We start from the raw sequence: 22,305 nt of genomic DNA, 5'->3' as shown, positions 1-22,305 counted from the left end.
CACTCTTAAAGTGACATGTTGCAAGGAAGCATGGGGGTCACAATTCATGACCTAACAAAGAAAATGCTGGTTGCCTGGCAGTGATTGACTTAAAGTGGATGTAAACCCTCACACATACCTAGTGAAGTGAACAGCCTCAGATGATACACAGGGATGAAAGAAATCTCCCTACATAAGTTTTACTTGTATATCTGATGTCTTTCCCCTTCTATATTCTTTAGAATTCTTACATGGTGTTAGAATTTTCACTTCCTCATTCAGCACTGGGAGTGTAGTCTTGGCTTACACTGGGAGACAGATGATTGGAGGAAAGGCACACACCCCCTCTCCACATAGGTAGAAGAACGAAGATACTTCCAGAGCTGTGCATAGACAAGCTCTCTGCTAATCTATTTCTAGCAACCTCCTATGCCACAAATTTCCAGCTGCTTTTATCTCCCCTCTGAGAGAACTTGTTAGAAGTTATCATGCTGATAACAGAGGAAAGGAACAGCAGAAACACATGGAACTCAGGGCTTTGGAGAGAGATAAGTAAACACTACAGATCTATGTGCATAGGTCAAATTTAATGAATCAGGTTTACATCCACTTTAAAGCTCATCCCCTGGGAATAGAAAAAATGCACCCAGGTCCTCCTCTCCCCCAGCAGCTGGCGCTCTTCTCTACTCCCTTATGCTCCAGCAGTGAACTGTCCTCACCTAGACTGCAAGGCTGTGGGCTCTGCTATGGAATTCATGACGACAAAGGACCTGCGACTGCTGGACATAGGGGCAGAAGAGGCTATGGAAGCCAGTGCAACAGCCTAGAGAAAGCCTGCGGGAGAGGAGGTTTATGCGGGTAAAACTGCTTTTTGCAACCCCCTAGACCTAAATGGATATTTAACCCTTGCAGTGCAGGGGCAGCTAATTTGACTAAAATAAGACTGTAGAACATGTATTCTCACATGATAACATACATTTTGCTAAGTAAAAGAGTGGGGTGAAAATAAGTTGCTTTAAATATACATGGGATAAATGAAAGTTGGTACTTGCCTAAATGACACACCAGCAAAGCCACGCTACCTCACAGGACCCCCAAAAGTGAGGCTCATCTGAGACCACTTAAGTTGTGTACAGAAAATAACTTCCCAGAATAGAACTCCAAGCAGCAACCCTACTTTGTCAGTGTGCCCAGCACTAAGGGCCCTTTCACACTGGAGCGGTTTGCAGGCGCTATTGCGCTAATAATAGGGCCTGCAAACCAACCCGAAAGTGCTGCTGCTGTCTCTCCAGTGTGAAAGCCCTTGGGGCTTTCACACTGGAGCGGTGCGCTAGCAGGACGGGAAAAAAAGTCCTGCTAGCAGCATCTTTGGAGTGGTGAAGGAGCGGAGTGTATACCTGCCCATTGAAATCAATGGGACAGCGCGTTTATACCTCCGGCAAAGCGCCTCTGCAGAGGCGCTTTGCGGTGGTTATTAACCTTTTCTCGGCCGCTATCGAGGGGTAAAACCGCCCTGCTAGCGGCCGAATACCGACGGTAAAGCGCCACTTACAATAGCGGCGCTTTACCGCCGACGCCGCCCCAGTGTGAAAGGGCCTTAATGGGACTGGATTGGACTTCATTTCAACTGTTTGAATCAGATTTCCTATCTTCTTGTCAATAAGGATGTAATCCCTAGTCAAAAGAAATATTACAAATGGAAACAAACTGAACTGTTGTAACTGTCAGAGGAGGAGGAAACAGCAAATAATGCCCAATTATCCTGATTTCTCTTCACATCAACAGTCTTTTTCCACTAGTTCCTTCCATTAGGGGTGCTGGGGTGTGCTAGAGGGTCTGTGGTTGCTGGCTGCTGGAGTATCTATTGTTACTGGTGGGATCTACTGTTTCAGGGTGTCTATTATTTTTTTGTGGAGGTCTACTGTATTGTTGCTGATGGGGGATCTATTTTTGCTGGGGGGGGGTCAATTTTTTCTTGGAGAGACTTACTGTTGAGGGAGGGAGGGAACAATTTAAAGATTCATGGGGTTACAAAGAAACTTGTGCCAGCCCCCACAATTACTGTGTTTTTGAGCAAGGTACACATGGAAACTAATTTTGAACGTATTCTAGATTTTCAACTGTCAAATGCCTTTGTTGGTTTAACTAGATATTAGTGTAGTTACATTCTCTGAGCTGTTTTTTGCCTTACTTTGTAATGGGTGATTTTGAGGCTGCAGTTTGTAATATCATTGATCCCCTATGTCCGTGCATGATTCCACCTAACTTATCCCTATTCATCAAAGAAACAGGCAATGACAGCTGGTGTTTTTATTTTGGGGGGGGTCTCGGTCATCCAGCCCCACACTTACCCCATCTAGGTTCCAGGCGGGTAGCTCTCCTACAGGCGATGGGTGGCGGGTGTCTCCTCCTCCTCTGCATCACGTCGGCTTCTGCCGTGCATCTCCTCCCTTCACCTCCTAGGCATCCAATAAGATCGCCTGTCCTTTCAGCCAATTGGGTGACAGGTCTCAGGACCCGGATCAGTTTGAGATTAGCAAATATTCATTTGCTATTCTCACACAACTGGGTGGGCTCAGAGCACAGGAAGAAACTACTTATCGCAGAACCTACATATCCTCAGTTCTTAGACTACTGATGGAGGTCAGGCATTAACCTGTGCAGTGCCATTCCTCATATTTCAAACAAGCACAAATTTCTGACATTGGAATGTGAAGATTTACTCTACTATAAGCTGTGTGCACAGTGCAAAAGAAGACACCCTGAAACTACATGATTAATGCACATCTTGTTTAGGCAAAAGCACAAGGTGTAGGTAGGAAAGTTTATAATGCCTTTAAAATTTTACAACGGGGGAAGAGCTAGGCATAGTTATTTTGGAAGACGATTGGAAGGGTATCTCCTCCACAGCCATCAGTTCCAGAAATATATCAGATTTGGAATACTCTTATACAGTTTTAATGCGTTGGTATCTGACCCCTGCTCGCATATCTAAATATGTCCCTGGATACTCTCTTCTCTGCTTCAGGGGCTGTGGACAAGAGGGAATGATGATACATATATAATGGACGTGTCCAAAGATACAAAGACTGTGGATTAGGTTGCACACGCTAATAAATACGGTCCCCCGCTGTAACTTATGAAAAGATCCAGTTGAGGCCTTTTTGAACAAGCCTATTCAGGCTGTACATCAAAAAACAGCAAAATGAATTGCCTTCATATTCAGTACCACTAAAGAAACTATTGCCCACTCCTGGACGTCCCTCTCACTGAACTTTCAGGAAGTCAAAACTTGTCTGAACGACATAATGATCAATGAAAAATTGACAGCTATAATGGAAGACAAACATGACCAGTTTTTGGAAATCTGAACTCCGTGGATAGATTACTCTCAACTCAATCACAGAGCGTTACATCTCTGGGTTACTTTTACCCCTAATGTTGGGGACTGTATAGCACTGGATAACCACAACATAGCATTCCAGGAGTTCCCCCCCTTTCCTCCCCTTCTTTAATTGTATCCCCCTATGTACTTTACACAATCCCCCCCCCCCCAACCCTTTTTCTTCGACTCTTCCCCCTCTCCCCCTTTTTTTTTTTTTTTGCCCGGCCTTGGATTTCCAAGGAGGCCCCCTTCCCCCTCATTTTGGATGACCAACCAAACACATGTTTACATGCATTAATGCCTTAGTATGAACCTTTATTACAGTTTTAACCCACTTTCAGCACGTTTCATTACATTGGATACCTGTTTTATTTGTTGGTATACCTTGATTACCCAAATATGAGGTTTCTTGTTTTATACTATTTTCGACTCATTCGATTACTTTTTTTTATTTGTGCCCTTGGCGCTTCCAATTCTCTCTCCATACTATGGCCCTAAAACTCTAGCATGAAGTGTGATTCTTCTTATGTACACATTCTGGTTTATGTTTGTACCCTTGTATTGTAAACTTCAGAAAACACTTATGGAACCTGAACATTTTACAACAAGGCATACAACTTGTGTGTCAAAAAAACTGAAGTATTTCTTTGCTGTTTTGGGTATAAATGTGTTGTTGTCAAATCCAATATAGTATAATATAGTACTAATACAATGCCTGTCAAAGATACCTGACCTATTTGGAAAGCTTTCATTTTCAATTCCCTGAGTTGGCCAATAAGGGTTAACAATTAATTAATGGTAAACTATGCTGATTCTGCAAATATGGTTCTAAGGCCCGGTACATGCAGTAGCTCACAGTGGTCAGAAAGATTTTGTTTTTTTTACTTGCATAAATACCATGAGCCTGGTGAAAGTATAAAGAATAATGTTTCATGTGACTTTTTTTCAGATTCTTGATTGGCATGTACAACTTGATAAATCCCTACCAGCTCCTTTGGGAACTATTGGCTCCTGGTTATATCGAGCAGAGGTTGCACTCAGGGAAGAAATTATCATTCAGCAATCTCATGACGAAACAGCAAATATTGTACACAGAAGACTAGAGCAACTCAAGGTAAATAACACATAATTATTTTCAGCCCTAGTTGCACAAATAATAAAAACAAAAATGCTTCCAATAGTAGTAGTGGAACTGTATTGGGATCAGATGGGTTATGTCTTATCTTAGACCTCTTTTACCATCCATAGATCATTAAAAACTGGATGCCTGAACCAATTTAGCAGTGTCAGTACACGCAGTAACTTGACAATAGCTCTTCAACTATAACTTTATGACAAATTTGCCTGGCTAAATAGTTTTTCCTTTTTTTTACGGACATACTTATAAAAATACCTATAGATATTTAAGGTGAATCTGTCATGAGAGAAGTATGGGGGTGGCCATAGCTAGCTTACTTCTGAAGACATGAAGCAGAGGTCCGCCCACTCCTGCAACAATTAAAAGCCAGCAGCTACACATACTGCAGTATGGAGTCCAGCAATGTCAGCACCGCAGCTGATGTTTCCTTCAGCTGCCGGGTGTAGCTTCACGTCGGGTCCCTACTGCGCATGCACGAGGCACCGCTGTGCTCTCCTACTGGCCCGCCGGGGGAAGGAGGAGGGAGGAGGAGGGAGCTAAGCTTTGATGGCCTAGACTCCCGTAAGTGGGGACAGAATACCTGTCAAAGGTGCCGAAAGGTGCCAAATGAGTGGAAGTTCCACTTTTGATTGGAATTCCGCTTAAGTTGCCAGACTTTAGTACTTTTGAGTCAGAGACCCAGAACAAGCATGCTGTAAAGTGTCAAAATTCATTGGGGTTGATTTACCAAAGGCAAATAGGCTGTTCAAGTTGCGCTTTGCAAAGGAAAACTTAGTGAATGACATGAAGTCCTTCTAAGTTCCACAGTCATGTGCAAGAAAAAAATGCTGTTTTGTTTTATTTCCTGTGCACGCGATTCAGTTTTCTTTGTAAAGTGAAATTTCACCCCATTTACTAAGCTCTGGGACAAATTATTTTGCAAAGTGAACCTATTTACCTTTAGTAAATCAAACCCATTTTCTCTAAGCTTGTTTGGGGTCACAGACTCAGACAGCATTAAAAACGAAGCATCTGCACGACAGCCAAGGAACTAACAACTCTAAAGGAAAGTCAACAATGGCAGGCTCCATTGTTCTCTCGTGACAAATTCATTTTCATTTGGTACAGTGCTTTAATAAATCCTCTATTCATTTTTTATTATAAGCTGACAAATGGACGAAAATGCATTTTTTGGTATTTTTTTTGACTTGTCAGAAAACAATAATTAATGTGATATTAAACTCTTTTTTTTTGTTTTTTTGTTTTTTTTTAGAGGAGGTCCAAACTTAATCTGATTTTTATTTTCTTTTGTCTTTGGGGTTCTTCCTAAGCTGCCAGCCCCCTTGCCAGCCCCCCTGCCAGTTTGCAGGTGTCTCCTTAGTTGCTTACAAGACACCCGTCTGTGCACGTTCCTGGCTTGTGCTGTGGGCATCCATAACACACATTGGTTGATTTACTGAAACTGGAAAGTGCAAAATCTGGTGCAGCTGTGCATGGTAGCCAAGCAGCTTCTAGCTTCAGCTTTTTAAATTAAGCTTTGACAAAAAAAAAAAACTGGAAGCTGATTGGTTTCTATTCAGAACTGCACCAGATTTTACACTGTCTAGTTTTAGTAAATCAACCCCACAGTGCCCAGAAAGCTACTACCCTGCTCCCTCCACCTTCCAACAATTTGACGGCAGTAGGAGTCTATGGGGTTGATTTACTGAATGCAAATAGACAATGCACTTCGCAAAGTGCAGTTCACCCTGCAAGTGCAGTTGCTCCAGAACTTAGTAAATGAGGTAAAGCTTCACTTTGCAAAGAACACCCAATCACATGCAAGGAAAATAAAAAAACAGGATTTTTTCTTGCACATGATTGGATAATGGAAGTCAGCAGAGCTTATGCTCATTTACTAAGCTCTGGAGCAACTGCCCTTGCAGAGTGCAACTGCACTTTGCAAAGTGCACAGCCTATTTGCCTTTAGTAAATCAACCCCTATGGCTTTGCTACCCTCAGTATCCACCTCCAGAACCTGCAAGATCGGGAAAGTGGTGTGGATCAGTGGGGACTCGCAGTGGTGACAACAGGTCATATGTATGTGTTTGGGGATGGGGGGGCTGTAAAAAATTACCTGGGTGTTTTTTGGTCTAATGCAGAGAACATATTAAGGTAAAATACATTGGGCATATGGTACCACTTTTAAATATTTTTTTCTATGCTGTAGTGTACAATGATAGTTGCCAGTTGCAGCTGTTGCTGTGTCTGTCTGTGCAACATAAGGAAAAAGGCACAGTGACAACTACAACTGACAGCTTTGTTTTTAAACGATGATCACATGATCAAGAACCATGCTGTTTGGTTTTAAGTCCTTAGTGTGAGACCTTTATTTCCTAGTTCTCAGATGAGTTGTAGATTAATATTCTGTCTGTGTGGGAAATCGTGCTTGAGAACATTCATCTGCAGATTGCCGGTGTAGAGGATTTAAAGAAATGTATAGAACATTTTCAGTAAATACATATTTTGAGTTTTCATTGCAATATAAGCCTTTAAATATTTTTTTATGGTTTTTACAATTTTATATGCTTTCTTTTCCACAGTTATCCTATTGTATTAAATATAATGATTTTTAGGTTAGCCACAAAGGGAGTTTTGTTGCTTCAGTGTAAATAATTTGTCTGTCTCTGTTAATTGCTGTAGAGAAGCGATCTCCAAACTGTAGCCCAGGGGGCTTGCCTTTATCTGGCCCTTGGGGCATTGTACTTCACGCTGATATAAAGCACTATTCCTTCCACTGACACTATTGATGAGGCACCAATCCTCCCATTGACCCCAACAACGGGACACCATTGCTCCCACTGTCCAACGATAGGGTGCTATTCCTCCCACTGACACCATTGATGAGGCACCAATCCTTCCAATGACCCCAACATGAGGCCACATTTCCTCCCACTGATACCATCGGTTGGATACCATTCCTCCCACCGATGATATAAACAATTGGGCATTATTCCTCCCACTGATACCAATGATGGGGCACAATTCCTCCCATTGACACAGACAGGACACCATTGTCGCTGATAAAAAAGATTGGGCAGTATTCCTTCCACTGACACCAATTATGAGGGTCTATTCTTCCCACTGAAACCAATGATGAGGCACGATTTTTCCCACTGACACCAATGATGGGGCACTATTCCTTCCACTGACACTGATGATGGGGCACTATTGCTTCCACTGACACCAATGATGGGGCACTATTCCTCCCACTGATACCAACGATGGGGTACTATTCCTCCCACTGCCACCAATGAGGGGACACTGTTCCTCCCTCTGACACCAAACAATGGGGTACTGTTCCTTCCACTGACACTAAGGATGGGGCACTATTGCTCCCACTGACACCAGTGAAGGGCCACTATTTTATATATATATATATATATATATATATATATATATATATATATATATATTCTCCATCTACTGGGCACAAGCGTTATGTCATTTTTTAAATCCCAGTGAACACTAAGCCTGAGACATAGGGGTTGATTTACTAAAGGCAAATATAGACTGTGCACCTTGCAGCGTGCAGTTGCCCTCTGCAAGTGCAATTGCTCCAGAGCTTAGTAAATGAGGTAAGGCTTGACTTTGCAAAAAGTACCCAATCCTGTGCAAGGAAAATTAAAAAAAACTGCATTTTTGCTTGCACATGATTGGGTGATGAAAGTCAGCAGGGCTTCTGCTCATTTACTAAGCTCTGGAGCAACTGCTCTTGCAGAGGGCAACTGCAACTGCAAAGTGCACAGTCTTTTTCCCTTTAGCAAATCAACCCCATAGTCTATTCCCACTAACACTGGGGTATTTTCTACTCCCACTGCCCACAGTCTGGCCCCAAAAAGCCTGAACGACAGTAAACTGGCCCTTTGTTTAGAAACTTTGGAGACCCCTGCTGTAGAGAAAAGAAATTTGCAACATAGAGTGTTCATTGTTTGAACTTGTTGTTTAATTAAGAGATTAGTATGGTGAGATGGAGCTTTAATTCACACTGAGATAGAGTAATTCACATTAATTGTGTAACTATGCAAAGTAGGAAGCCTACGTATACAATGAACAAATATGGCCGCCCCATGCACACATTTAACTGCAAATTTTCAACAGCATTCTTTTTCTTAATTACCACACATTGATGAGATTATTTCTGACTATTTTAAATGTTTAGCTAAAAAACATTTTGAAGAATATACATTCCCTTTAAGGCCACTTAGTGTCACCACTGCTGGAATTACAGCCACTTACATGTTTTATGAGCAGCTGTGGCCATTAGCAACTTGAACCATTCTGCATAAATTTCCAAAAGTATTGGGACGCCTGCCTTTACACGCACATGAACTTTAATGGCATCCCAGTCTTAGTCAGTAGGGTTCAATATTGAGTCGGCCCACCCTTTGCAGCTATAACAACATCAACTCTTCTGGGAAGGCTGTCCACAAGGTTTAGGAGTGTGTCTATAGAAATGTTTGACCATTCTTCCAGAAGCATATTTGTGAGGTTAGACACTGATGTGGACGAGAAGGCCTGGCTCATATTCTCTGCTCTAATTCATCCCAAAGGTGTTCTATCGGGTTGAGGTCAAGACCCTGTGCAGGCCAATCAAGTTCCTCCACCCCAAACTTTCTCATCCATGTCTTTATGGACCTTGCTTTGCGCACTGGTCCAAATAATTTGGTGGAGGGGGATTATGGTGTGGGGTTGTTTTTCAGGGGTTGGGCTTGGCCCCTTAGTTTTAGTGAAGGGAACTCATAAGGCATCAGCATACCAAGACATTTAGGACAATTTCATGCTCCCAACTTGTGGGAACAGTTTGGGGATGGCCCCTTCCTGTTCCAAAATGACTGCACACCAGTGCACAAAGCAAGGTCCACAAAGACATGGATGAGGGAGTTTGGGGTGGAGGAACTTGACTGCCTTGCACAGAGTCCTGACCTCAACATGATAGAATGTCTTTGGAATTAATTAGAGCGGAGACTGTGAGCCAGGCCTTGTCGTCCAACATCAGTGCCTGACCTCCCAAATGCGCTTCTGGAAGAATGGTCAAACATTCCCATAGATACCCTCCTAAACCTTGTGAACTGCCTTCCCAGAAGAATTGAAGCTGTTATAGCTGCAAAGGGTGGGCCAACTCAATATTGAACCCTACGGACTAAAACTGGGATGTCATTAAAGTTCATGTGCGTGTAAAGGCAGGCGCCCCAATGCTTTTGGTAATATAGTGTATTTCAAAGAAAGGCATTATTGTGCCTAACAGAATTATATAATTAAATGTAATAGTACTAACACATTAGATCAAAGAAATAATATTACGTTGCTAGTACGATAATTGTCTTTAAAGACTTCCCTATAAAAAATGCAACAGCTGGATCAAATTGAATGCTATGGGCAGAACCGTCTGCATGAGCTCCTATCTTTGGTGTCATAAAGAAAACTGTTGTGGGTCAGGAAGGGAAGAAGTAACTACCTGTTGGGCAAGAGACTCTGTTCTGAGACCAGCTGTCATGCAAATTGTCTGCATGATGTATCATACAGTAAAATACTGTAGCAGAAATGCACACCCCATAGTATAACCAGAAAGGCCCTGCATGCAAACATTAAAGCTGAGCTCCAGGTGCAAAATCATTCATTAAAATATATTCCTCAATAACCACAGAGGATATGAATCCATTTCACTTTGTGTCCACCAAATGTCTTTTCAAACCCAGATATTACCATGTAAAAGTAGTGGTGACATCATCACTGGGCTACACGTAATCCTCGCACAGAGCAGAGCTGTGGGAGGGGCCCTGCAGGTCCTCCCACTACAGGCTGCCTGCCAGGAAAAAGAGATGGAGGAACATGCATTTCTTCATCTCCTTTGTGACAAGTGAAGCTGGAACCGATTATGATTTCATCACTTTAGGTTTCAGAGCTATCGTTCCCTGACTGCTACAGCCACGGAACAGCTAATGTGATCGTGAGTAGCTGCATTAGTCATGTTTAAGATCATGCTAGAGTAGCGGCATTGGTTGGCAGGGGAGACATCAGGGGTCTAATAGACCCCAATGTTTCCATAAAGCGTACCTGTCACCTGCCCAAAGCTATTGCATAGTGTTTTGTTAGCCCCCTTGTGATAACAATATATTTAAAGCACCCCCTTCCCCCCCCCCCATGCATACACACAAATGCAATCTCACGTATATGTCCTGCAAACGTACATGTAGCAATACCCCCCAAGGAACCAAAGAACCTCTGTTCTGCCACGACTCCCTTAACTGCTTGGCCCCCCACTGACATACCTGGTTATAGATTGAAGGTGGCACACGCCTGTGTAACTTAAAGTATAACTAAAGGCAAAACTTTTTGTTTAGTTTTGGATAGAGTGGAGAGGAATGAGAATGCTTGTCAGTTCATATTGTTGTCTGTGCCCCTGTAAAGAGGATTCACCCTCTTAATTTGTCCTGTTTACCATTATCATTCAAAGTGAAAGTAAAAGAAAATCCCAAATTTGTCACCAGAGAAAAAATTGAGGCCAAATATTCCAATTGGGACACTAGTTCCGGTGACCTGGGGGTCCCTAAGGAATTGCCTTAAAATGCCATGATTTCCTGTCACTTCCTGTTTGGCTATGGGACAGGAAGTGAAGGGAAATCTCTACAATGGGATGGCGAAACAAAATTTGACAGGGGTTATAACCTTCCCTTACTCCAAAATAAGAAAAAAAGAAGTTCTGCCTATAGTTCTACGTTAAGTGTCAGTATATTACAACACCATATCATATTTATAAACCATATAAAGTAAAGATATTTTAATGAGGCAAGTCAAACACAAAACATAAACCAGTAGGCAGGCAACTCAACATGTTTTAAAGATGCAGAGCTAAATAGGGTGAACCCTGGCCTGTATTATGGCAATTAACTATACTGCATCTATGCTAAACCAAACTTTAACTGATGCAAACAAGGTTAAAAGTATCAGCATTAGCCAATCAAAAATAAATAAAATAAAGGTCCTTGTGTGTGCATGACACATCGTGTGTCACATCGACACAGCCCCAATAGTGGGTGGACATTACCCATTACCCATTTGTCAGGAATGCAAAGTACCTGGCACCTAATTGTCAATTTTATCTGGCTATCATTGGAGCCCTTCTGTAAGGTGGTGCATGTGATGCTGTCCCTTCAATGCAATGGATGGCTGATGGGCTACTAAGTAAGGGGCAGTCTCTATAGGCATTTACTGTGTACAGCAAGGGACTAGGTTAGTTAGTTCTGCTCACTACTCCTGGCTCAAAAGAGGTCCGGTCCAGTTCACTTGGTGATCTGCTGTCCCAAAAGTCTCAGTCCTCACGGCTAGGTCCTTACTGATCAGGTCCTCACTGATGCAGGCACACATAGCAATGGGTCTCCCCAGCTCTGGTCCCATGACACAGAGACCCCCTTGTGGCTCAGTCTCTCACTCTGGTCCTCACCGGCTCTGTCCTCTAAGGACACAGCAAGGATACTCAGATCCAGTTTCTGTACACCAGGCTCTGCTCTCTGTATAGGCATGCACAGAAACAGGTCCACACACACACTGGTTTCCCAGGACTATCTGGCCCAATCTCTGCAGATTTGCCCAGGAAAAGTCCTGCTCTCTCCTTGTCTGTATACAGGGAATTTTGAATAGTAAGGTCCACAGCCTTTTAGCCTCCATTCACTTGCATTGTGCAGCACCCCTTATACCTTGATCCTTAGCACCTGTCGTATCATTCAATCTCCTACTTGTAAGCTCTCCACTGCCACTGTGGGGGGGAGGGTAAGGAGCAGGGGAGATGTTACACAGAGCTGCTCCATTCACAGCCAGCAGCACAGCAGGGAAGTGAAAAGTGAGAGGGATTGAAGCCATCTGAACACACACAACTGGGCACTCGGCCAACAACACATTGGGGAAGGGTGGTGGGTGGGTGAGAGGGTGAAGGATACGCACACAGAGCCGTTGGGCACCTGGCTACATGTGTAAACTTTGATTGCACCGCGCATGTAAGATAACACTGCAAACATCAGAACGATAGTAATAATTTTAGGGCCATCATTCGCAATAAACTCAACAACGATAACCTGTAAAGACTTTCACCTATGAAAAATTTCAGGTATCATAGTTTGCCGCCATTTCATGGACACACACAGTTTTGAGTCTTGACATGTTTAATAGCCTGAATAGCATGTAGCAACTGTCCTCCAAATAACTCCTGTAGTAACAATATTATAAACAAACAGAAATCTTGCTGACAGACTAAAGAGCAGCAGCAAAAAACAATTAGACAAATTGTGTATAAACATGTAAATTTACTTTGCATCGATACAAGTGACAAGTGAAAATGAAACCAAATGCATCTTGATGAATAAAGAATACAAATTAAAAAGGAATAAAAATGATAGTCTCAAATAAGTTCAAATCAGAAAAAATGTGATGCAAAGAAATCTTTCTGTTCAGATATTTTCAACACCCAAGTGTGCCACCACCTTGAATACAGAGGACTCTTACCGGAACATATGGATCCTTTATATGAAAAGAGTCATGAGAGCTTGTAAATGAATATGCCATCTGTAGGGGAACTTGTATCACCTTTGAATCCCCACCTGTAGTCACCAAAACCTCCCATGCAAAGACATAAGATGTTCAGTTGTAATATAAAAAGAAAATCGGGAAGGCCCACATAGTGTAAAACTGTATATTCAATAAAAAAAAAAATAACTAGCCACTCACAGAGGTAAAAACAACAAGCGCTTGATAATAGAATACCAGTCCCGATCCAACCACTTCCTGGTTACAGTATGCGTGGTGACGCCACAAGGGTAAGCTCCGCCCTATGCGTTTTGTCACATCTAAAATCATCAGGAACGCTTTCTTTTTACATCACGGTTAAACATCTTATGTCCAAATAAAGAAAAGTGTAGCACTAACAGTTATGAACATAATCAATACTCATGTGCATAGTTTAACATAATGTATACGGTACATAAATGTGTATAGTAATCCTTAGGGAGTAATACACATTGAGTCCATAATACAGAGAAAAGTGCCAATGATACACTTATTATACAGTCCAAAAAAGTTAGAAAGTCCTTAAAGAATATATAGCACCAAAAATTTGTGAGGAAACTTTAAGTGTGTGTTGATAGAAGATCCACCACCTCTTAAGTTGGGGGCTTACCAGAAAGATTGGACACAGATGGGTGTACACCCACTGGGTCAATCTAGCTTGTAACTGTGGGGATCCACGATGGTATCTGTGCTGCGTAAGCGTCAATCCAGGTGGCCCGGGTGCTTGCGAATATTATATATAGTATAGGCGATAGATCCACTCAGGCATCCAATGTATATAGAAAAAATGTAAAGATACATAGTGTGATACTGTATAAAAGATTTAAAATTCGTTTATTGAAGGTAAAAAACTCACATTTTAGAAGAAAAAACAGCGCTTATAAAGATGCAGAACTAAGGCAATGTTGGTGGTGTCAGCAGTTAATCCCTGTGGTGGAGTGTGGATCTATCTATGGAGTGGATCTATCCCCTATACTATATATAATATTCGCAAGCACCCGGGCCACCTGGATTGACACTTACGCAGCACAGATACCATCGTGGATCCCCACAGTTACAAGCTAGATTGACCCAGTGGGTGTACTTTTTTTTTCTTCTATCAACACACAATTAAAGTTTCCTCACAAATTTTTGGTGCTACATATTCTTTAAGGACTTTCTAACTTTTTTGGACTGTATAATAAATGTATCATTGGCACTTTTCTCTGTATTATGGACTCAATGTGTATTACTCCCTAAGGATTACTATACACATTTATGTACCGTATACATTATGTTAAACTATGCACATGAGTATTGATTATGTTTATAACTGTTAGTGCTACACTTTTCTTTATTTGGTTGTAACTACATGATTAGGTCACTTGTATGTGTTAGCTGCTTATTTACGTTTACTTCTTCTGACAGCGCGATATTTTTTTATATATTTTAAACATCTTATGTCATTGGATGGGAAGTATTGGTGACTACAGGTGGAGATTCGGAGGTGATATAAGTTCCCCCACAGATGATGCATTCATTTACAAGCTCTCATTACTTTTTTCTTATAAAGGATCCATATTTTCTTGTAAGAGTCCTCTATTTTCAAGGTGGTGGCACACTTGGGTGTTGAAAATATCTGAACAGAAAGATTTCTTCGCATCACGTTTTTTTCCGATTTGGACTTTATTGGGACTATCATTTTTATTCCTTTTTTTGTTTTATTCTTTATTCATCGAGGTACACTTGGTTTCATTATCACTTGTCACTTTTTACAGATTTAGATTTACAGTGTAACAATATGCAGTATCCAGGACGCCGCTTTTCTGACCCAACCAGTGTGCAGTGTTAAGCAGCCTCAGCCAGTATTACTCCACTAACCATGCCAGCTGACGCGTTTTTCCCTGCCCACCGAGGGGTTAGTCTTAGAGCTCTATGACTAAGCAATGGTGGGCGGGGTGAAACGTGTCAGTGGGCATGGTTAGTGGAGTAGTGCTGGCTGAAGCCACTTAATACTGCACACCGGTTGGGAGAGCTGCATATTTACTGGACGCACTATCATATTTTATATTTTACCAAACATGGATATTAAATAGTTTGTGTGCACTAAAATTCATATTAGTGTATTTTTCCCAGAAAATTTGTGTTTGATAAACAGCTGCACAAATATCATGTGACATAAAAGATTGCAACAGCCACTATTTTATTCTCTATGGCCTCTGCTTTAGAAAATATATCATGTTTGGGGGTTCTAAGTAGTTTTCTAGCAAACAATGCAGATTTTAACATTTGTGTAAAAAATAAAAAAATTGCCCCGGATGCAAAGTGGTTAAAGTAAAAATATACACTACTTTTGTATTGAAACATGATTTGCTCATCTTAGAGCACACACTGGGTCTGGCTTTACACTATTGGTTTGCAGTCTTTGAAGGTGCCCTAAAAAACTAAATATCTTATAAAATGATAATACTGACTACTAGGGTTGCACCGATATCGTTTTTTTTTTATTGGCTAGTACGAGTACCAATACTTTGGGTCAAGTACTCGCCGATACTGAGTACTGATACTTTGTGGTTCAATTTGCGTCAATACAAAAAAAAAATTGCAAATCACACTGCAAAGAATCGCATGTGATTTGAACAGGAATGTGGTGCGATTCCTGTCCGAATCGCATGTGATTTACCCCACTGCTCTTGTGAGTGTGTGAGTGTGTGTGTGTGTATAGAAAGGGAAAAGTGCCATCCAGTGGGCAGTTTAAAAAATGTTAGAGCTCACAGTGCATATCTGGCCACATGGAAAATAATCTACATAGGTGTTCCGGTCCGCCAATGATAGGATACTGGAGGTGCTCACAGGGCTGGAGAAAAAGTTCCGGGATCCCGTGGGTATAAGGTGGAAGTGATGTCAACTTGGGAGCGGACTGCCTCTACTTCTCCTCCAGCCCTGTGAGCACTTCCAGTGGCCGTGATTTACTATCATTGGCGGACTGGGACACCTATGTAGATTATTTTGCATGTGGCCAGATATGCACTGTGAGTGCTAACATTTTTTTAAACTGCCCACTAGATGGCGCTTTTCCCTTTCACAGAGGAGCAATTGCATGAGATTTCAACGGGAATTACACCACATTCCTGTTCAAATTTCACATGATTCTTTGCAATGTGATTTGCACCCATTAATTTTGTATTGACGCAATTTGCACCGCAGAGTTTCGGTATCGGGAGCATTTGGGCAAGTACAGATACTCACACAAATGCTTGGTATCGGCAGTGATATCAGCATCAGTATCGGTGCATGCCTACTGACTACACATATGCATTCAACTGGAACTGTGAAATATTGACTTTTCCTAGGGACTGGAATTTGCAATTTTTCCAAACTGTGCCAATATCCTGTGTCTCTGATCAGAATGAAATTTTGCTGAGTCTGCTAGTGATCAGTGGCATTATTTATCCATTCAGATATTTGGACTGCATCCCCCTTAATGGGGATTTGTATTTATTGAAACAACGAAACATAAAACATTTTTATTTATCCTAAAACTCTTCCGACAGTCTAAATCCAATCAATAGATGAGATTTGGACTCCAGGGGCAGTGCCAGTTGTACAAGTCTTCAGATGCCAGGATTCTAATCAGGTACACTTCTTTAGCACATACACTGAAAGGCTTTCAAAGGATCTGTTGAAAGCGTTTATTAATACTTGCTTTCATGAAGGGATAAAATTGCATACCACTGTGACAGATAAAATTTCCCGGTGCACAAATACTGAACAGTGACTCATCTCTGCAGCCTGCCTGCTTTTTATTTTTCATTTTCATGATTTTACTGCCAAAACGTTTTCTGTGTTTCGCTTACTATATGCATTTTTTTTCTCATCCCCACAATTAGGACATACTGAAGAATCTGGATGGTTCTAAAAAGGCTTTCCAGGAGATCCACCGCTCACGGTCTGTCAACGGAGTCCCAGTCCCCATAGAGCAATTGGAAGACATGGCAGAAAGGTAAAAGGAGAATTTTAAACATTAATTGTCAGCAATTGCTGAGAAATTGCTGCAGCCTTTTGAAATGAATGAGGGGGGGGGGGGGGCAGATATCCGTTAGGATTGTGATAGAATAATCACATATGCGTTGCTATTACTAAATGAATTATAGACTTTTTAAGGGGGGAAGAGAGAATATTTAGGTTGGAAATGACTTATTTAGAAGTTGTCAATTATTGCTATTAAGTGCATTATAGTACAGAATTATATTGTTCATTGAAATAACTGCATTACAGGTTTGTTGCCTTGGAGATCAGCATTAACGTGTGATAGTATTTCGATTTTAAAGAATGCAAGCTTCTTTCAGTCTAAAATTACAATTTATTACTAATGGGACTTTTAAAGACTACAGCATTTAAACTGGTAGATCTTAGTACATGATACAGATATTTAAATGGATAATTCTACCCCAAACTATTTTAGTTATTTTAGGATAATTGAGCTGGCATCTTTTCTCTCTCATGCAGATTCTAGCAGTCAGATTTCCATAGTATAGTTTGCTTGTCTGTTCCCATCTGCAAGGCTGTAACAAGGATGTCACTCCCTCACAGCTGGATTCACAGATGATTAGATTATTCCACGGCCATACAGAATTTAAATTTAAAAATACGTGAACTTAATTGAGTGGAATAGATTTTTAAGGAACTGCAGGATATCTACTAATGACTACATCTGCTTCATTTCAAAAAAATATTAGAGCACCTTTGTAATTCACTATACAGTATGTATAGTAACAATTGCAATATGCAGCATTTTATACCAGAGGAAGGGTCAATAAAACATTTAACAGGGGAATTCAGCTGAAAAATTATGTAACAAAGTTTTTTTTTATCAACTGAGTAATGTCTGGGACCTCAACCTATTTAAATCTTTAAATGAACTAGGGAATGCAAGAGTTACCTAGAGCTTGGGTTTCTTGCACTAAGGCCTTGCTGGCTAGAATGCAAAATTGAAGTATCAATTGTCACTGGAGTTGGCCTTAAAGTGGTTTTTACCAGTGGCAGCTGGTGCTGGAGGATTTTTTTTGGGGGGGGGGGGCGGGCCCCCTTCAGGTCCGCACTCACCCTATGGTGAAGCTCCCTTGGACTGTCCGATGCTGCAGCTTCTGTCTTCACCCTGAATAGCAAACCCGTCAGATTAGGTAACGGAAGTGACGTTCCGTCAGCTGCGCATGTGTTCCACCACTACCAGGTTTGCTAATCTGACAGAACACCTGAGGTCAGTAGGCAGCAGTAGACATCTTACTTCACCCACCTACTTCTTGAATTTCAGAGTAATTTTAACAATAAAATGTGTATATATATATATATATATATATATATATATATATATATATTTACATCTGTGATGATGTTTGATTTTGAAAGCCTAATGGTTTAGTTCTGAGCAGTGTGTTGCCTCCACCACCTTCCTACTGCTGGTATCCAGTTTTTTTCAAAATGTAACATCAAAACAGCATCACAGATGTCAATATACTATATTTATTTATATACGCTCACTTGATTGCTAAAATTACTCTAAAATTTAAGATGTAGCTGGGTGTAGTAAGATTTCCACTGCCGCTGTTCTGTCAGATTAGTGAACCCGTCACCAGCAGTGGAATGCATGCGCAGCTGACGGAATGTCGCTTGGGTGCTCTGCGCCCCATGGACAATATAAAATTTGCCTCGGGATGTGGTCACGTGGCTGTGATGGTGTGACCTACCTGGTAGAAACCTATTGGTCCAAAGCCCAGCACAGTGCACTGTCACATAGATGGTGTGAGCTGGGGGGCGGTGCTGCAGGCTGGGGGGTGGTGCCCCTGCGCCAATTGTGGACCGGCCGCCACTGGTTTTTACCTATAAGTAACATTTTAACATATTGAAGTGTACCAATTCTTACATGTTGTGACTGCATTCGTTTATTTTTTTTAAAGCGGATCTTCACCTTCCCACCCCCTTTTTTTTCTGGCTCGTGGGTTCTCTACAGTTTTGATACTCACCCACCAAGTGGATCCAGCACTGTCCTGCCAAGATACTATTCTCAGCAGCCGCTGCCCAGGTCCCACGGCGCCATGTTTGTGTCTGGCAGAATTTGGAAAGCCTGCTGGCTCTTCTGGTAAGCCTCCCGATGACGTAACACTAGGCCCGCCCCCAATCCTCCTCCTCTATGAAGAAAACACTATGGCCTCCTGGCATATGTACATCACATATCCCAGGAGGCCTTAGTGTTTTATTTACAGAGGAGGAGGATGGAGGGGGGCAGTCCTAGCGGTATGTCATCAGGAGGCTTCCCAAAAGGCTTTTCAGAGCCAGCAGGTTACCCAAAAGGTCTGATATATATAAACCATTCAAATAATTTTGTTATAGCTATTCAGGAAAAACATCATTCCAGAAATGCAGTGAGCTACTAACTTGAATTGCTGTCTGCCTCTGCTGACTGTTATCAGTTATCATTGTTCCAAGTTCTCCCTGTGGACTACAGAACACTTACCCCTATGTTTTGGAGGTGAGGAGAGGGGAAGGAGTTTGTAGTCCCAAAACACTACCTGTCTTAGGGTGACACAACTCTTGCTCCAATAGTGAAAGGTGAAATAAAAAAGGTAAAAAGCTTGAAAAAAGAAAATGAATGCAGCCACCTGGGCCAATGGCTGGTAAGCTGCAATTGTGTACATTTTTGTTTTTGGGTTTTGATACATTTTAACGTTGAACTCTAGGTGTCATTTTATTGCTTAGGTACACCCAGCTTGGACCAAAGTATGCATACCTCATACCTGAGTGATCACTGTGGAAACAGCAAATTACTGTAGTAGTTGCTGCAACTATTGGTGGTAGCAATGATCTTCCGGGTCATGTGCTGAATGGCTTCTTTTCTGCATAGTAACTACAAGGGGTTGTATGCTTGGAACTGCCACGATTAATAGAAAGTCTTGTATTTTTTTCAAAGAACACACAAAAATGTATGTTTGAATGAGGTGGAGATATAGACAATGCCTCCCTGCCTCTCCACTGCATCAAATCATAGAACAACTTGTATCAATATAAAAATGTAAAAGGTAATCTGTAATTGGTGGCAGTGCAGTTACTATGCAGAAGGGTAGCCAAGCGGCAGAGGACAAGCGCCAACTACTACAGTGATTTACAACTTCCACAACAGTCCCTCGGTTATGAGATATGGATAATTACATTGGTTCAAGCTGGACAAATGCACCTATGCAGTAAAAGTCATTCATAGAATTCAGCTTTAACTCTTGAGATGTAAAAACACATAAATTAAAAAGAAACATTGTAGCATGAATATTTTAGGGTTAAAGCAGTTGTATACCCTCACAAATTGTTTATTTTTGTTTAAAGCCTGTAAGGCAAAAGGCATAAACCGTACAGGTTTAGGAGATATTCATATAAAAAAAAGGGTATACAACCACTTTAAGTGTGTACTCAAGTGTGTGTAACAAGTGTGTATCAAAAGTCACCAGGTAGTTCTCAGTGCGGGGGTTTCAGCCACAAAATCAAATGTTTAAAAAGTGTCCCCCACAACCTCTTACTTTTAAATCTAAGGCTCTTTTCACACTTGTGTGACTTGGGATCAGACGTGTGAGACTCCAAGTCACAGGACGTGATATTCAATGTATTTTTAAGAGAGACGTTCCTTCTGACCACAGAAATTGCTGTGATTTCAGAAAAGATTCCTGCACTACTTTTGTCCGACTTTTGATGTGACTTTGGTCCTGAGAATGTAAAGTCAGATCAAAGTCACACCAAAAGTTCCAATCACGCGACTTTGGAGACACGCTAATTTAAAAGAAGCCTTATCGGAGTTTGCCCTCTCTATATTACACATTCCTATTGTCTATCATTATGGGCTTCTTTGCTGCCTAAAAAGAGTGTTTGGAAGGGGGAAGTGAGCAGGCAAGCTCCAACACAACCAAGTTTTGTATGTCAGAATGGTCTAGCTTTCTGGCATAACAGCAGGGCTTTTTCATTACCAAGTTGTTTTAATGATTTTAAAGTATACTGCATCTTCCATGTGTTCTATCACAATGGATCTAGAATCCAAATAATTAGTCATGACAAAGGCAAAGGCAATATACACATTGACTAAAGTAACAATTGCCTTTACTGTGGAGTGATTGTAATAACTTCAGCCCAGCTGCAATCTACATTTAAACTGTTACTAAACCTACAACAGTAAAATCAGTCTGTATATGCAGTAAAGCATGCTTGTTATACTCACTGTGGAACCTAAGGGGTTAATCCTGCGCATTGTGTAAAAAGACGGTTTGATCCTGTATTCTCTGATCCTCCCCTTCTTCCATTGTCCCAAATCCATCTCCTGATAGTACAGAGACTTGGAAGTACTCTGCACATGATCAGTTTGGTGTGTATGGCTAGAGACTTTTCTTTTTTTGGGGGGAAGGGTACATGTGATCAGCACAGGGCCAATCAGCACTGTCCAGACAGAGAGTCATGGGTCATGCAGTCTCACAGGACAGTCAGAGGAGAATGAAAACTCTTCCTACAAGCTTTAACCAGTCACTGATAGAAGTTATATGGTATATACTGCTAAGGAGAATAGTTATTTAGCAGTTTATATTTACTAAATATATTTACTAAAATAATTGCATTTCCATGTTCTGTGTACTGTGGGAGACCAGCTATAGTGAATGCAGGGTCCTGCGTTTAGTAACACTTTAAGTCACCACAGATTTCATTAATCTCTATGGTGGCCACAGTGTGCAGAATTAATTAAAAGATCACAAAAATGAATGGGGGCATCATTTGACATTGCATGCTTAACTTTAGGAGCATCTATTAAGTGGAGCAGTCTGTACGGACTGCTTTGCATCCTTGTCACCATAGAGATCAGTAACATTATCAGTTTTATTGTATTGCATAACCCATTAATACTGCAGATATTTTCCGAGTATACATGTTCACACTTGTTTCAGATTCTTTTAATTAATGAAATTGCTTTCCGAGTAATACCTTATGCTTTTAAAGTAGTCAACATAACACATTAAATTCTAATTATGTAGTATTTTGCAAACGTTTATTTTAGCATATTGAGTTTAAATTGACTAGCAGGCTTGCCAAACGTGGCCCCATCTGTAAAACTAGGTATGACTACACACATGAACCTAATTATAAAATATTTGTAATGAATAACAGGAAGAACTGTGAATTGATATTCATTTGTAAAATGGTATTTTATATAAACCACATAGTG

The 22,305-nt window shown here is 41.2% G+C and overlaps 1 protein-coding gene across 1 annotated transcript in view; it reads left to right on the top strand.

Moving 5' to 3' along the window:
* Positions 1–22,305, top strand: part of SYNE1 (spectrin repeat containing nuclear envelope protein 1) — a 513,156-nt gene that overhangs the window by 91,493 nt on the left and 399,358 nt on the right. The window contains 2 exon segments of the mRNA XM_073627830.1: positions 4,314–4,478; positions 16,949–17,061. Of these exon segments, the coding sequence (XP_073483931.1) occupies positions 4,314–4,478; positions 16,949–17,061 (278 nt within the window).

This window comes from Aquarana catesbeiana, linkage group LG04 (assembly GCF_042186555.1).
Source record: "Aquarana catesbeiana isolate 2022-GZ linkage group LG04, ASM4218655v1, whole genome shotgun sequence".
NCBI classification, from domain to species: domain Eukaryota; kingdom Metazoa; phylum Chordata; class Amphibia; order Anura; family Ranidae; genus Aquarana; species Aquarana catesbeiana.
This window is presented reverse-complemented; position numbering and strand designations above follow the sequence as displayed.